Genomic DNA, 14,701 nt, shown 5'->3' with positions numbered 1-14,701 from the left:
TCTGTTAGTGCTTTTTCTGCCATAGCAGTCTCTTAAAAAGTAGAGATACTGAGTGAAACAATGGGTGTAATATAAACACAGGTGGTGTAAGAGATGATGGGTTAACAGTGTTTGTTGGCTGAGAGTCTAAACTTACTAAACTGTGTTTCAGTTGAGCACATTAATCTCAGGCTATGCACTTGCATCTTAGTTATGACTGCTTCATCGTGGAAAATTGCTCTTAGCTGATGTCATCTAATGGGTGTGTTATATCAGGGATTTTTAAAGTCTCACATGGAGGCCCCCTCTCAGATAAAACTGAGACAACACTGAGGGACGTAGAGAGAAAGTATAACCTGTCTGTAAATGTGAATAGCTAGCTGTGGGCTACAACTTGAGCCCCATTATTTTTGGCCTATATTTGATTGTCATGCAACTCTCATGCAACTTTCACCTCTGTGCCCCCCTCGTGAGGTGGGCCTTGCGCACTGAAAACAATGCACTATGTAAAAGCCATTCACGTTTCTTTTATATTTTAACACATCTTAAAACAAATATTTGATATAATAATATTCTCAAGTGACAACTTTTAAAGGAGAAAGTACAAATTGGTTTAGTCCTAGTTTGTGCAGTAACAAGTTGTCACATTACTACCACTTAACACTTTTTTAGTAAGTTACGTGGTTTAAATACAATGGCAGATAAAATATCTTTGGTAAACAGGATATTTTTGCAGTGTGTATAAATGTCTTTTTATTTATTCAATCAACTTCCCCATCCTCTCCTTTCTTTTTGTCTTCTCTTATCTCTGTCCATCTCTTAAAAGCCAGGAGAGGAGGGTGTGAGTCGACTACAGTCTGCAGCATTAGCACTTGTCAATATTACGCCTTTTGGAAAATGGATTCCAAATAGAAATATCCTCATGTTGAAGTGTGTGTCTGCCTGCTGCTGCCATTCCCATATCTCCTCCACTGTCCTCATATAACCTGTTCTGTGACTTTAACTCTGCTACTATCTGTTAGAAGAAGCCTGGAGTCAAAAAGTGAATTGATCAGATCAAATTCTGTATGCATGGTTTGAGGTGTCTATTTTTCTGCATCTAAGCAAATAATTCTGTGTGTTTACCGAAGAAGTCTATTGGTCAGAGTAAAGCAGATGTTCAGACTTTCAGCAGAACATTTCAAATAGACTTTAAAATGCTGCCACAGCATTTTTAGCTATCATGACAGTAATATAGCATCTTTCTATTCTCATGTACACATACGTTTTGTATGTTTTATTCTCAGCTATAGCAGCCATGGCTTCTATATTATGTTAAGCCACGTTATGTGGTTTTAAATAAAAAGATTAGGACAATTTGGAGTTGAGAAGTATTGCATTTGCACTCAGGGAAAAAAAAAAAAAAAACTGCATGAGGCATCTTTTACCCTGCTGTTTAATTGAATATCTTGTTTTCTTGCTGTTGACACTAATTAGCACTAATTTACTCAGTAGTTTTAAAAACAAATCACATAATTTGAATTGTATACACTTGCAACACAATAGGTAAACCAGAGAATTTGCCTAGAATAAAACTGTGGTCCACTGGGTGATAAAATCCACATCTTCCAATGCAAAATTCTTGAAGGGATATTACTATAATAGTAGTGACAGATTTGTCTTGCCCCAAGATATTGTGGCATGATTGATGAATGTTGTCAAACTGTGTGATGTGGTACTCCCAATAAAGATGTTGCTGCTTGTTAGAGCGCAAAGAGCATCTACTCTAGGGATGTAAAGCAGCAGTGTTTGTTGACTGACATACCTAAGGCTCCTTCAATGCAATCACTGGAAAAATCAGAGAGCAGAGCTGCTGAACGTTGCAGCAGCACTACCCCAGGCATTGCATTCCACTTTTTGCACCTCACCCTTGTGCTCAAGGTTCAGTAAGTTACAACTCTGACCTTGTTGGGTGATGACCTTTAAAAGCACAACCAATGATGGGCAAAAAAGAAGAAAATGGTTTCAAAGACTCAAAGTCCTTTTAATAGTTTTTTACTAGTTTTTCCGGTCTTCTCTCACCACAACAATGGTGGGAAGCCTGAGCAGCACATCAACCTCTGATGAGGAATTGGTCCCTAAAAGGGAGCTATCATCTATACTGTCATATAGTATATGACAAAGAAAAGCATCAACCAACAGCCATGTTTCTTAAAAATGAAATGGTCATCACTTATCAAAATAGTCTCTAATTAATTTTCTATTGCTCAACTCATTGACTGACTAATATTTTCAGCTCTAGATGTAAAACTATGCTATACTGCATACATAGCTCATACCACTGATCATACTGTATGTAGAGCCTTTACGTGATCAGCAGTCTGAGTAGCTTTCACTGCTGAGGTGGATGCAGACTCTTTCTTCAGCTCTAGGCTGAAGAGAAACCAATAGGATGTATTTTTGAATCAGACTTTACGATCATTTCCCCGTATTTAAAGCTGTTGATCAGTTGTAAACTGAATGCACATATATTGAAAGGTTAGATAGAAAACAGGGTTACAGTACAAATAGCTTGAACTTTTTAGAGCTGCAAAGCCTCAGTTGTGTCATCAGTTATTTATGCCACAGCAAAGCCAATATACCAGTGTGTGTATATATATATAAAAATCCAGAGCTCTTGGTTCACTTGCTTTAATCAGCAGGGTCATGCAGGTAAAAAGTACCAAGTGGTTCAATTCCAGCTCATGCCCTCAACATTTTCTCTCTCCACTGCACTTCATCCAGAAAAAGCGTGTTTAAAATGGGAAGGGTATAAATGTAACTGTTTATTCTTTGCCTGTGGTTTGTACAGTCGGGCTTCATTTATATATGCTTTGTGTACATACAGTTTATGTCTAGGACAATGTTTGGACGTGTGTCTGTGTGTGTTTGAGTAGTAAATAAGATTGAATAGCTGCAGGATGCTCACACACACATGCGCACAGACAAACACACAGACTCACACAGAGTGAGGCCAGCAGGCATGGATGTGAGCTCCATGCTAAAGAAGTGGTGTGTATAAATTTGCCTAAGTGTTTGGCCAAGGTCTGTGGCTGTGTGTGCAATCGATGTGCCAACAGCAATAAATCAGCTCGGGACAGACCTGAACGCCTCTACAGCTTCATCTGATGTGGCAGGTGGGCTTCAGGATGGCCCTGACACACACGCACGCACGCACGCACACACACACACACACACACACACACACACACACACACACACACTCAGAGAAATTAAGGTCTAGATAATTCAAGGTTTACTTGGATCAGATAATATTCTGATCAGTTTGAGGGAAATTAATGATATGATTTATCAGATGATAATATTTTTTCATATTTTTCTAAATAGAGATGGCTTTTGCTGATATTTCAAAGACTAACTCAGACATGTCAGTTAATATTTTATATCACTTTAGAAAGTTTTGGTTTAGAGTCATTTTGTGGCAATATATACCAGAGCCTGAAGATGAATTCCCATATACAATATCTATAAATACCTAATGAAAACTGTAATATGTGAAAGTGCCATATTTGGTTACAACACACAGATATACAATTGAAGAATGACACAATATTAACTAGAATTCTCAGGTTTTTTTGTTTGTTTGTTTGTTTGTTTGTTTTTTTGGACAAGCTTAGATTAGGATTGTGTCCCATTTTGCAGTCTTTTCCTTTCCTCGTGTATGTGTGTCCACAGTCACTTTTCTAACCAATTTTTCAACCATAAACTCCACTCTTTTCTCTTTTTGATCTAATTCAGGCATTGAAGAAAGACTTTTAAATGTTTTTCAGTTCAAAGACACTGTTTTCTTTCCTCTCATCTCTTTGTCCCAGTTTAGTCAAACAGCTCTCAACATCATCAGCACTCAGCTGTGCTAGCTACTAAAGCTATGTGGCCACTGAGTCCACGTGCGCTGCTTGGTTTTCACTTATTTATAGAATTCATAAAATACATCAGACAAGGTTAGACGAGAATGCTGCAAAAATAGCCATTCTCAGCATGTCATTTAGTGCAGTAAGTAGATTTTCTATTTCTTCCACTCTTGTCTACTCAAAAAAAATCCTTGTGTGTATGTGGGTGCTTGTGTTGATCTGTTGTGCAAGTGCATGGGTGGCGCATGAGTGTGTGTGGGCAGGTCTGTTTGAATATCATACCCATAGTCATTTATGTCTATGAGTATGATAATAAAGTGTGTTGCAATATGGTGAAGTCAGTAGGATCTGAGACTGTGTGTAAAAATGCTTTTGCAACTGTATGCTTATTGCCACATTGTGTGTGTGTGTGTATGTGTGTATGTCCAAGATGCTAACAGTGGCTGTATTGTCCTGATGGGACAGGCAACAGCATCGTCATCTGGGCCACTGTAATCATGGCTGGGCTGGAGATAAAAGACGCTATTGACAAGAAGTGAAGTGTCCAAGAGAGAGAGAGAGGGAGAGAGAGAGAGAGAGGGGGGAATGCGTTGAAAGAGAGGAATGAGAAACAGCAGTAGAAATAAGAGACGAGAATACTTTGTGACCAGACTCCATCATGAAACAACCCTTTGCCTTGTGCTCTTTATTTGTATATACAGTAGCTTAGCATTAACCAATGGACTAATGAACTAATGAAAGGAGTTTGGACAGTACTGTATGTGAGCACATGGCTAGTGTAAAACAGTTCTAAATGACAGCAGCCCTTTGTGCCTGTCATAGACTGTTGGACAGACTTTACACATCCTGGAAGTTGACATCAGTAGATGTAATGTCTTCGTCTCATGACTGGATAACACAACACACTGAAGATGTTAATCTTCAAACTGATTTAAGTTTACCTTTTGCTGCATTTCCCCAACAGTCTCCTGTCGCAAGGATTGTGAAGTCAAGATCGCTGTCTTTGGTCAAATGATTTAGCTGTCAAAATGTTTCTCCTACATCTGTCTTAAGTAAAAACCTAACATCCATCATCTTCATCATACAGTGATGACAGTATTGTCAGTATACATATTGAGCAGACATGTTGCTTTTGCACTACAACTTTCAAGATTTTACCTGTCCCCCAGTGCATTCTGGGATAGGGAACCATGAACCGGATCAGCGGATATGGAAAATGGGTGGATGGATGGAACAGAAAATAGATAGATGCTCCCTTTTTCCTCAGTTTTCACTTATAGCAATCTTTCCCACCATCTCTATGCCTTTATATTGAACTGGTATGAAGCCAACTAGCTTTCACTTCTCTCCCTCTCACAGTTTCTCCTGTTTTATCAGCTCACAGCAGTTCTCCCCCTCTCTCCCCTCTTTTTTTTTTTTTTTTTTGTTTAGAAGAAGGGCGCCTGTATTTCTGTGCTCTGTTGCCCCGTAGTAAATATACTATAGAATTCTGCCTGCAGCCCTGCTTGTAATTTATGGATGTTTACCTGCTATCACAAAGCTGCACATCAGTGGCTCACCCTCTGTGCATGTTTTTATATTGTGTTGTGTGTGTAGGTCTCCTTTTCCATACGTGTGTTGTACATGCTGTTTAGAAAATACATCTACATGTTTTCCTACCAGCACATACACTTGTGTCATGAGGTGTGCATGTATCTCTGTGTATGTATGTGCACTTTGTCTGCTGTATCCTTTAATACCTCCAGACAATCGATACACAGAGGAGCAGTGTTTGGCCCTGTCTTCTTTTAAAAGATGCACTCCACAGAGCAGTGCGAGCCAAGAGTCGGGGAGTCAATAAAACAAAGCCGATAGTGCCCTCATTTGTTTTTTTGGACTTCAGCAACGAGGCCTCCAAGTCTGAGTCTGTGGGCGAATATTAAGTGTCTTGTCATTTCGATACAAACAAATGAATCCTTTTCGTCAGATTTCTGGAAGTGCAAAATGCAACCCCATGAATATATTGACATCTGTGTTTGCTAAGATTTTGCTGTGTTTCTCTTTCCCAGGGCTGGCAGCAGACAAGGCTGAGGATCAGGGGATGAGGTTATAAAAACAACAGCGGAGAAAGGAGGAAAAAAAAGGAAGAGGAAGTCGATTTCTTGGAAACTCTTCTTTTGTATCACCGTACCCTGCAGTCCTATAAGGCGCTGACTGACCCTGCAGAGGATTACACAGTCAAAAATACACACCAACACCCACGCGTTCACTCCTCCCCTCCCCTCACTGCCATGTCCTCCCACCTCAACCCACCCCTTCTCATCCTCCCCATCTTCTTTCTGCTCCTCTCCCTCTCCATGCCCTCCTGCTCCACTCCTTCCTCCTCCCCCTCCTCCCTCCTCTCCTTCTCCCCACCCGAAGGAGGTCTCACACATTTGGTGGTCCACAACAAAACTGGTGAGGTCTACCTGGGTGCTGTCAACTGGATCTACAAGCTGTCCAGCAACCTCACCAAGCTGCGAAGTCATGTTACCGGCCCTGTGACGGACAACCCTCGCTGTTACCCTCCACCTGGCGTCCAGTCCTGTCCCCATGAGCTGGTGCAGACCTCTAATGTCAATAAACTCCTGCTACTTGATGCTGCCCACAACCGCTTAATTGCCTGTGGGAGCACTTCCCAGGGAATATGCCAGTTCCTGCGTCTGGATGATTTGTTCAAGCTCGGTGAGCCCCACCATCGTAAAGAGCATTATCTATCCAGTGTTGCTGAAGCGGGCACCATGTCCGGTGTTGTGATCTCCCCGGATCTTTTTGGTGAAGGTGGAAAACTTTTTGTTGGCACTCCCATCGACGGGAAATCTGAATACTTCCCAACGCTGTCCAGCCGCAAGTTAATGTCTAATGAGGAAAATGCAGACATGTTCAGCTTTGTCTACCAGGACGAGTTTGTTTCCTCGCAGCTCAAGATTCCCTCAGACACGCTCTCCAAGTTTCCAGCATTTGACATCTACTACATCTACGGCTTCAACAGTGAGCAGTTTGTGTATTATCTCACCTTGCAGCTTGACACCCAGCTCACCTCACCAGATGCAAGCAGCGAACAGTTCTTCACCTCTAAAATCGTTCGCCTGTGTGTTGACGATCCCAAGTTCTATTCTTATGTTGAGTTCCCCATCGGCTGCACCAAGGACGGAGTGGAATACCGCTTGGTTCAGGATGCTTATTTAGCCCGGCCGGGGACCCGTTTGGCACGTTCGCTTGGTATTCAAGAGCATGAGGAGGTTCTGTTTACTGTATTCGCCCAGGGTCAGAAGAACAGAGCCAAGCCGCCCAAGGAGTCAGCTCTGTGTCTGTTCACAATGAGGCGGATAAAGGAGAAGATTAAAGACAGGATTCAGTCGTGTTACAGAGGAGAGGGGAAACTCTCCCTGCCCTGGCTGCTCAACAAGGAGCTGGCCTGCATCAACTCGGTGAGTGAGACAGTAGATCCCAGAAGTGTTTTTGATTTTGTGATGCATGAGATTGTTTACAATTGTGAACACAGAATAGGCCTTTTCACATCACTTTTTTAGTTTCAGATGAAGTTTCTAGTTCCTGGAATAAGAAGTGATAGTTTTAGTAGGTTTATGTGGCTTTAGCTGAAAAGCAGTTGGACAGCCCGTCTGTACCTTGCACCTTGCCAAAAGTGCTTTAGTGGTCATGGATTTAGGGTGTGTTAAAACCAACCATGTCTGTTTGTTTGTGCAGGTAAAAATTCTGACAACTGCTCTTAAGGACTTGTTTCTCAGTTTCTTGCTGAACTATATCAAAGAAAACAAAACCATGAAACCCTCTGATGGGTTGAGGTCCAACATTAGCCTAATATTTAACTGAAATTTCCAGTAACTGAATGCATTTCACCCCCATACTCTCACCGCTACCCTACACCCAAAGCCAAAATCTCCACCCTGGCAGGATGGCAAATGATCAAAAGCTGCTTGTGCATGCATTTGACTTTCCCTGGTTAACCTATAAGTGGAAAGTATGAATCTCAACAAATTTTTGAATGCAACAAAGTAATATTTTCCAGTCTGGTTTGGGCCAAAGCAACCGAAGTGTAGGTGGGATTGCACATTAGTGCCACATGGACTAAATGCTGTCTCAGAGGCTTTTCCAATCCAGCATTATAGCACTATGGGTGAATGTGGGCAGCAAATGCAGTACATTTACCATGATCTTCCTAAGAGAGAAGAGAAGCCATATTTATTTTTAGAGTATGAGTGAAAAGATGCATGATTTCATGGTATATGACAATACATTATGTTGTTCATTTCTGGTGTCTGTCTGCAGTAGAGTAGCCTGTGCTTTCTTGAGGCTGAATCCTTCATCCTCCAACTTTCATGATCCCTCCTCAATGTTTTTAGCTCCATAAAGTCTCCATAAAGATCACTGATACACACACATACAATGTGTCAAGTGGTAGGAAGACATCTCTTCTGACACTGGGAGGAGCTAGAGGGATGAAAACATTTTTCCCATCATGAAGTAAATTTAATGTTGTTAAAATGTCTCCACTGTTAAATGAGGGTGTATTCCTTCAGTCTGCAGATAGGTCTGTTTTGTAGGAATAATTCTATCCACAGGTTGTGGAAGGCTTGTCTTTTCCTCATATATGAGCATGGCCTAAGGGTGCCTGAGAGACATTAAGTGTGTGTGTGTGTGTGTGTGTGTGTGTGTGTTTCACCTGCTCCCGTCACCCACCTGTCACACACACACACACACACTCGGCCCTGTATCCTCATGAATAATTCACCTGGTCTCACCTTCTGTTATTCACTCGGTGCTCCATAACAACCTGCCATAAATCTCTGGACTACTCTCCACCTCTCCGTCTCTGTATCTCTCTGCCATTCCGTCTTCTCTTTCTCCTCCATGTCTTTCACTCTAGCCCCATCGTTTGCATGAAGATTTCTTTCATTTTGTTAACCCCATTGTCCCTCTGCTCCTTCTTTTATTTTAATTTTTCCTGCTCTGCTTTTCTCAATTTCCCACCACCCAGCTCTTCTCCTCACCTCTTTTCTTTGTCTTAAATTTTTAACCTTTAACCTCCCTCGTTTTCAACTCTTGCTTGTTTTGCTCCTCTTCCTTCCTCTATCTTCTTCCCTCTCAAGCCTTCGCTCTTTCACCATCTCTCTCTGCCCTCTCCTTGACTTTCCACTGAGTGATGAGGTATAGAGTGACTTAGTGTGTAAAGCCAGCGCCCGGATGTGATCTGAAAATACAATGTGGAGGGAACAGGCCATGCAATGAAATAGGGAGCAGAGTAATGGGGAATGAAAGACAGTGGGAGTTGTGGGTTTTATGGGAGGGTGGTGGGGGGGGGCGGTATTGGGAGAGTGTGGATAGATGAGAAGAAGACGAAAGTGAGAGGAGAAGGATAGAAGAAAGGGAAGATGTGAGGAAAAGTATGGAAGCCGACACATGGAGAAATATTGGGTAAAGGCAGGATGACGGGATTGGAGAACACAGGAAAGAGACAAGAAAATTTGAAAAAAGACAACAAAAAGAATGGCAGCATGGGGGAATAGTAGATGCTAGTGGCGATGTTGTGTTGATAGCAATGTCAATTAAGATTGTTTACATGGTAAACCATATAACTGCCGATCATGTTAGCATTGTCACTGTAAGCAAAGCACTCCTGTGTTACTAACACTTGTAGTCTGTTATCAAGACTAATAACAACACTTCTGACAAAGAATTCCAACAAGCAAAAACATTTTAATTTCAGATCTTTTGTGGTCTATCTGTGCTTCTGAGCCACTGTTTGAGACAATTAGCCTGTGTTATAATTTTAAAAAATTGAATCCAGTGAAAACAACAAAATTTAGAGATAGATAGACAGATAAATAGCTATTTACATTTGTAATGCTGCAATTCATTATTAAATTGAAATTTGAATGTACATGCACAGCTCCGCTGGTTTAGTGCGTCTGAGTTCTGCTGTCAGTAATGCATGTAACGTGATTGACTGGGACGATTACAGGGAATTTTTTATTTACCATGGCTCATTTTTTTTACACCTATATGTAACTATTATGTGTGAATCTGGTGTCAAATTAGCAAATCCAAGAAAAGCCACATTGTGGTTGAACCCTGATTTAATTATAGTGGGAAATGGACCAGTCTCTGTCAATATCTCCATAAGTGTAGTATCTTTGACATGTTAGACTGGTCCTGCTTGATGGAGTTAGAATGAGCTAGCAGGTTCAATGTCTTACAAAATGTAAGACGTGTTGCCATTAGTGGAAAAAGTAGCAATGTTTCCTTGCTAAATAAAAGAAAGGCTGTGTTCAGCAGGAAAACAACAATATGCCTTTTCAGTGATTCAGCATGTTAGTGCTATAGTTGCTAATTTAATTTTCCCTTTAAAAGTGTCACGGCTCATGCAAGACAGTAACAACATTACCTCTCTGTCACAAGCCAACTGGTGCTGTGTGAGCACCATGTGGCCTTGTAGTCTGAAGTGTACTGTATACGCATGTGATTATGCTAATGAGCGTACAGTTACATGATTGTCCTTTATGGCCATCTGTCGTTCTGCCTGCGATCGATCAAGGTCGTGTCAGCAGCGCTCGCTCTGGGACATCGCCGTGATGAATTTATCATCTCCTCGTACAGACGTGTTCAGTGTTTCCTGACGAGAGTGGTGACAGCTCTTTGCCTCTGCGCTAGTGTCATGTGGAAACTTTCATACCGGCTCATTTCAGGAGACAAGGTCGGGTCAGTCAGTCAACATTCACACACTCTCTACCTGGAACCTATCAAACTTCATCATGGTGAACAGCACTTGTGAAAATCATTTTCTAAAAACTGCTCGGTGAAGCGTCGTATAAAAGTTTTAATACTGTAAAAAAAAAAAAAAAAAAAAAAAAAAAAAAAATCTTACCACCTTCATAGCAAATTATGATACAACAAATATCACTGTATCAGGATTATAGCTACTAAAAAGAGGAACTTTATGGTCACCAATTTTCTTGTTATTGCTCAAGTAATATAATTCGTAGATATAAGAGAGAAATTAATCTGTGTTTCAGTCCTTGAGGGTTTCTACAATGTCATCCATGCTATGTTGATATTTGGGAAGCAAAAATGTATTCCTTTGTTCATTATCTGTAAGGTCTGCTTAACGGCCAACGTGAAAGTGGCTCTTGAATTGATTGATGCATTTGTCAAACATTGTACCTGTTCTTCTCAAATTAACATAGTGAAATGGGAATATGTATATGTTATGCACCTGCTTTTGGAATCAGCACAACTTAATTTTTCCAGTGATAGCAGAGATATGAGTGAGATTTTGCCTCCTAATAATCTTAATTTTCTTTAGTACATCCGATATTGCAGTACAAACAGAAACCAATGCAGCATGACTGTCCATGGTGTAGATTTACCAAAATGTAAGGAAATGTATGCCAGAAATGAGGCTCAGGAGTAGCAGCTTAAAAATACAGAGAGTGAAAACTCAAGAACCCCAAAAGAGCTTGGGGTTAATCTGGTTAAATGTAGTTAGGTTTACAGCTAACTTCAGAATGAAATCAGGTTTCCATTTTCATTGCCAAAATGCTATTTTCTACATACTTCCTCTAATTAAGCAATTAAAAACTGCCAGCAAACATCTCTTGTCACTATTCTCCATGCTGTCTGCCTGCAGTAGGTCGGTTTGCAAAACTTCACTTGTTGGAGAGATTTATATATAGCACCTGATGTTGTGTTGTTAGTGTGGCCAAATGCATCTCTGGTCTTGGGGATTTTTTTTACTTAGACAGAAAAAAAAACGACAAACTAACTTTGCACTCAAACAAAGACAGAGAGTTTGTTGCAGTCAGAATGTACAGTGTCAATTTGAGGTATATCAGATTGTGCAATGAATGTGTAGTGAATTGTAGTGCTATGGTGTAAATATTAAAAATGTATGTATGAGAGCAGACAACAGTGCTGACACTCCTATACATCAGAAAAACTGCCACAGCTTTGTTCTTATTTAACCATCAGTGTTTTGGTTTGTGTGTGTTCGCATGTGTTTTTTTTTTTTGGCCCGTAAACGTTATGTAAAAATGGCACTCATAAAATGTCACACCAGCCTCTGTATTCTGTCATCTCATGTCTTAATCTGATTGGTTGTTTAATAAGTGTGGGTTGTTGCAGCAGTTGCACTGTGAGACTTTGGTCCTCAATTTCTGACAGTGACAGAATGTGCTGGAGGCTGTGTTTGGTCACGAACGCTCCAAATCAGTCGTAGGTGGACGTGTCTTACAGTGCGATCAGGGACATTTTACCACTTTTTGCACACTCAGATCAATAAAACAATTAATGTCTGATTTAATATCACTAGATGCTGAAACTTGATGAGTCATTTCTGTTCAAGCTTGTTAGCATTTGCTTTCAGTGTCTTGAAGTCACAGGTCACTTTAACGTTGGTGACCATTTCTCTCAAAGATCTGTTGCACATTTTGGACACGCGATGTATGACAGCAAACATGCTCAACTACAAACATTCAAACCCAGTAATGTTTAAGTTATTTTTAAAAGCCTTTTACCACATGGAAAATACAACACTTTATAATCCAGTTTTCCCCTTATAATCATTAGATATGGCTGTGCTCATGAAGTTGTGTTTTTACAAGAAAAAAATATATTGGAAGTAATATGTGCATTTGTTGTAGACACTGCTGCATTCATACATTCTAAATCTCTATGTCAGCTTCTTCATCTTTCATGTCTTCTCTTTTCCAAAATTCTTTAGTCGATCCTGTGATCAAATTGTTTGTGTGTCTGTGAGTTGTTCCAAGTAGTTTTTAGTTTGGGTGAACATTTTCTCCTATACAACCACGATGGGTGTGGCTCATACCGCAGGTCTCTCCTTGTGCATCTTTATGTCCACTCATTATTAGGAAGAGGCCAGTGTTGGTCTTGTGGGAGTTAAAACTGAGTGGTGGGTGACCTTCGCTAGCTGTGGGCTGCCATCCAGCTCTACAGCTCTGTAAGCAGGCCGACCCAGCAACGCTACAGCCTCAGCATGACTAATGAGACTGATTCAGGCGGAGAGAGTTAGAGATACTATCCTCTCTGTGTGTGTATATATGTGTGTGTTTAGGACTCACTTTATCTCCTTTTTTTTCTCTTCTCTCCCTCTCTGTATGCTTCTCTCATTGTGTGCTCATTTGTTTGTGTGTGTGTGCCCACCTCTTATCCTGGCCTCCAAAGAAGAGGGACAAAACAATGGTGAAAACAAACAGACGAAAATGGGCTGATAGTAAGAAGTGCTTGTGTGCGTTTGTGTGTGTGTGTGCGCGCACGTGAGTCCACATTGTCTGCAAAAACACCAGGTGGACGTCAGAGAGAAAATTGCTTACAATTAGAGAGTGCAAGAAGACTTGTCTATTGTTACTGCCCTCTCTCTCTCTGTCACTACCTCTCTCTGCCCCTCCCTCTATGTTTTCTCCCCCTCTCTTGCTCACTCTGTCTCTGTTTTTCTCAGAGCATAATAGTGTTTATTAATATTTATCAGTGTTGATCACTGCTGGCCAGGATTATAGTCTATTTCTGTGGCATTTTTTATTCTTTCTTCCAGGCAGTTGGTGACTGGTGTGTGTGTGTGTGTGTGTGTGTGTGTGTGTGTGTGTGCGTGTGTGTGTGTGTGCGCATTTGTGTCCATTTGCTTCATTCTCTCTCCATCTCTCTATTGTATCTTCAGTCTCATTACTGTTAGCTTGTGCCTCAGTGGATGGATCACCCACATTGCATCACACTTTGGACCTGCTGGGTGGGGGGTATCGAGGCTCTAATGGCTGCACTTACATCATGCACACTAATATTTCTTTAATATTTGATGTTGAAAAGTTTTCTGTCATGAGTTGATGCATGTTAACACCATATCTGGTATGCAATGCCCTAGATAAGGGTTTATCGTAGCTACAAGAAACATGCATAAGGAGCAATGACTGGGATATCCCTATAGTATTTACAATACTGACTGGTTTATCAGTGTAAGCACAACTGTGGGTATTTTATAGAGTGGTCAAGAAGGAGTAGCTATTTCAGGCATTGAGAATACCCAAGTCCCATTCATTTTCAGCAAAGACAATGTCTTGTGACTTGCAGTTGGAGCGTTTCCAGTTGGCTTGGATTAGCATGAAACTGTCCTGATTGAATCATTGGTGCAAAAGATGAGCAACTATGTTAATGTTAGTAAATTGCTGGTTCTTTGGAAAAACAAATGTCAGAAAGTCGTCTTGGTGCATAAAATTATGAGAGAAACACAGTGCGATTCCCAAGGAGCATTTCAGTTAAGAGACCTCCCATCACTAACCTTAAAATTCTGTTGTGTCCACCATTAACAGTGAACTGAAGCCAAAGACTGCACTAAATGGAAACCTGATAATATGTTTAAATAAGTTGTTTTTTGGTCAGTGTTTTATAGATTTAGCAAATGCAGTGCTGTGTTACTCTGAATTTACCACATATCTGATTCACGTCAACTTGCTAACATCACCTAATATTAAGCCTGATTTAGCAAAGTCTTTTAAATCAAACACACATCATGTAAATGCTACATGAAGCAGTATTTATTTTTTTCTGTGCCATTCAGGGGCAGCAGAACAAGCTGCAAATACATTGACACATTATCACTTTTAAAATGTGAAAATTTATTAGCAAACAATTTCTACTCATCATGCAGACACAGAGCAACACTGGCATTTATATAAAGTTGTGTTTTAGGCAGCATTATGAACGTCCTATTTTAGCTCTGTTTTGGTCTCCACGGGTTCCTGGGGGAAATATCTTGCTCTTTTGCGAATAAATGTTGCATTGTCTTC

General features: G+C 40.7%; 1 protein-coding gene across 1 annotated transcript in view; it reads left to right on the top strand.

The window, feature by feature from the left end:
• Positions 1-14,701, top strand: part of LOC108882663 (plexin-A1-like) — a 244,460-nt gene that overhangs the window by 31,901 nt on the left and 197,858 nt on the right. Inside the window, 1 exon segment of the mRNA XM_018675321.2 lies at positions 5,918-7,318. Coding sequence (XP_018530837.1) covers positions 6,140-7,318 — 1,179 coding nt within the window. The 5' untranslated portion in view covers positions 5,918-6,139.

The sequence above is a fragment of the Lates calcarifer genome, linkage group LG6, assembly GCF_001640805.2.
Source record: "Lates calcarifer isolate ASB-BC8 linkage group LG6, TLL_Latcal_v3, whole genome shotgun sequence".
Lineage (NCBI taxonomy): Eukaryota > Metazoa > Chordata > Actinopteri > Centropomidae > Lates > Lates calcarifer.
Note: the sequence above shows the minus strand (reverse complement) of the source record. Positions and strands in the feature narration are given on the sequence as shown.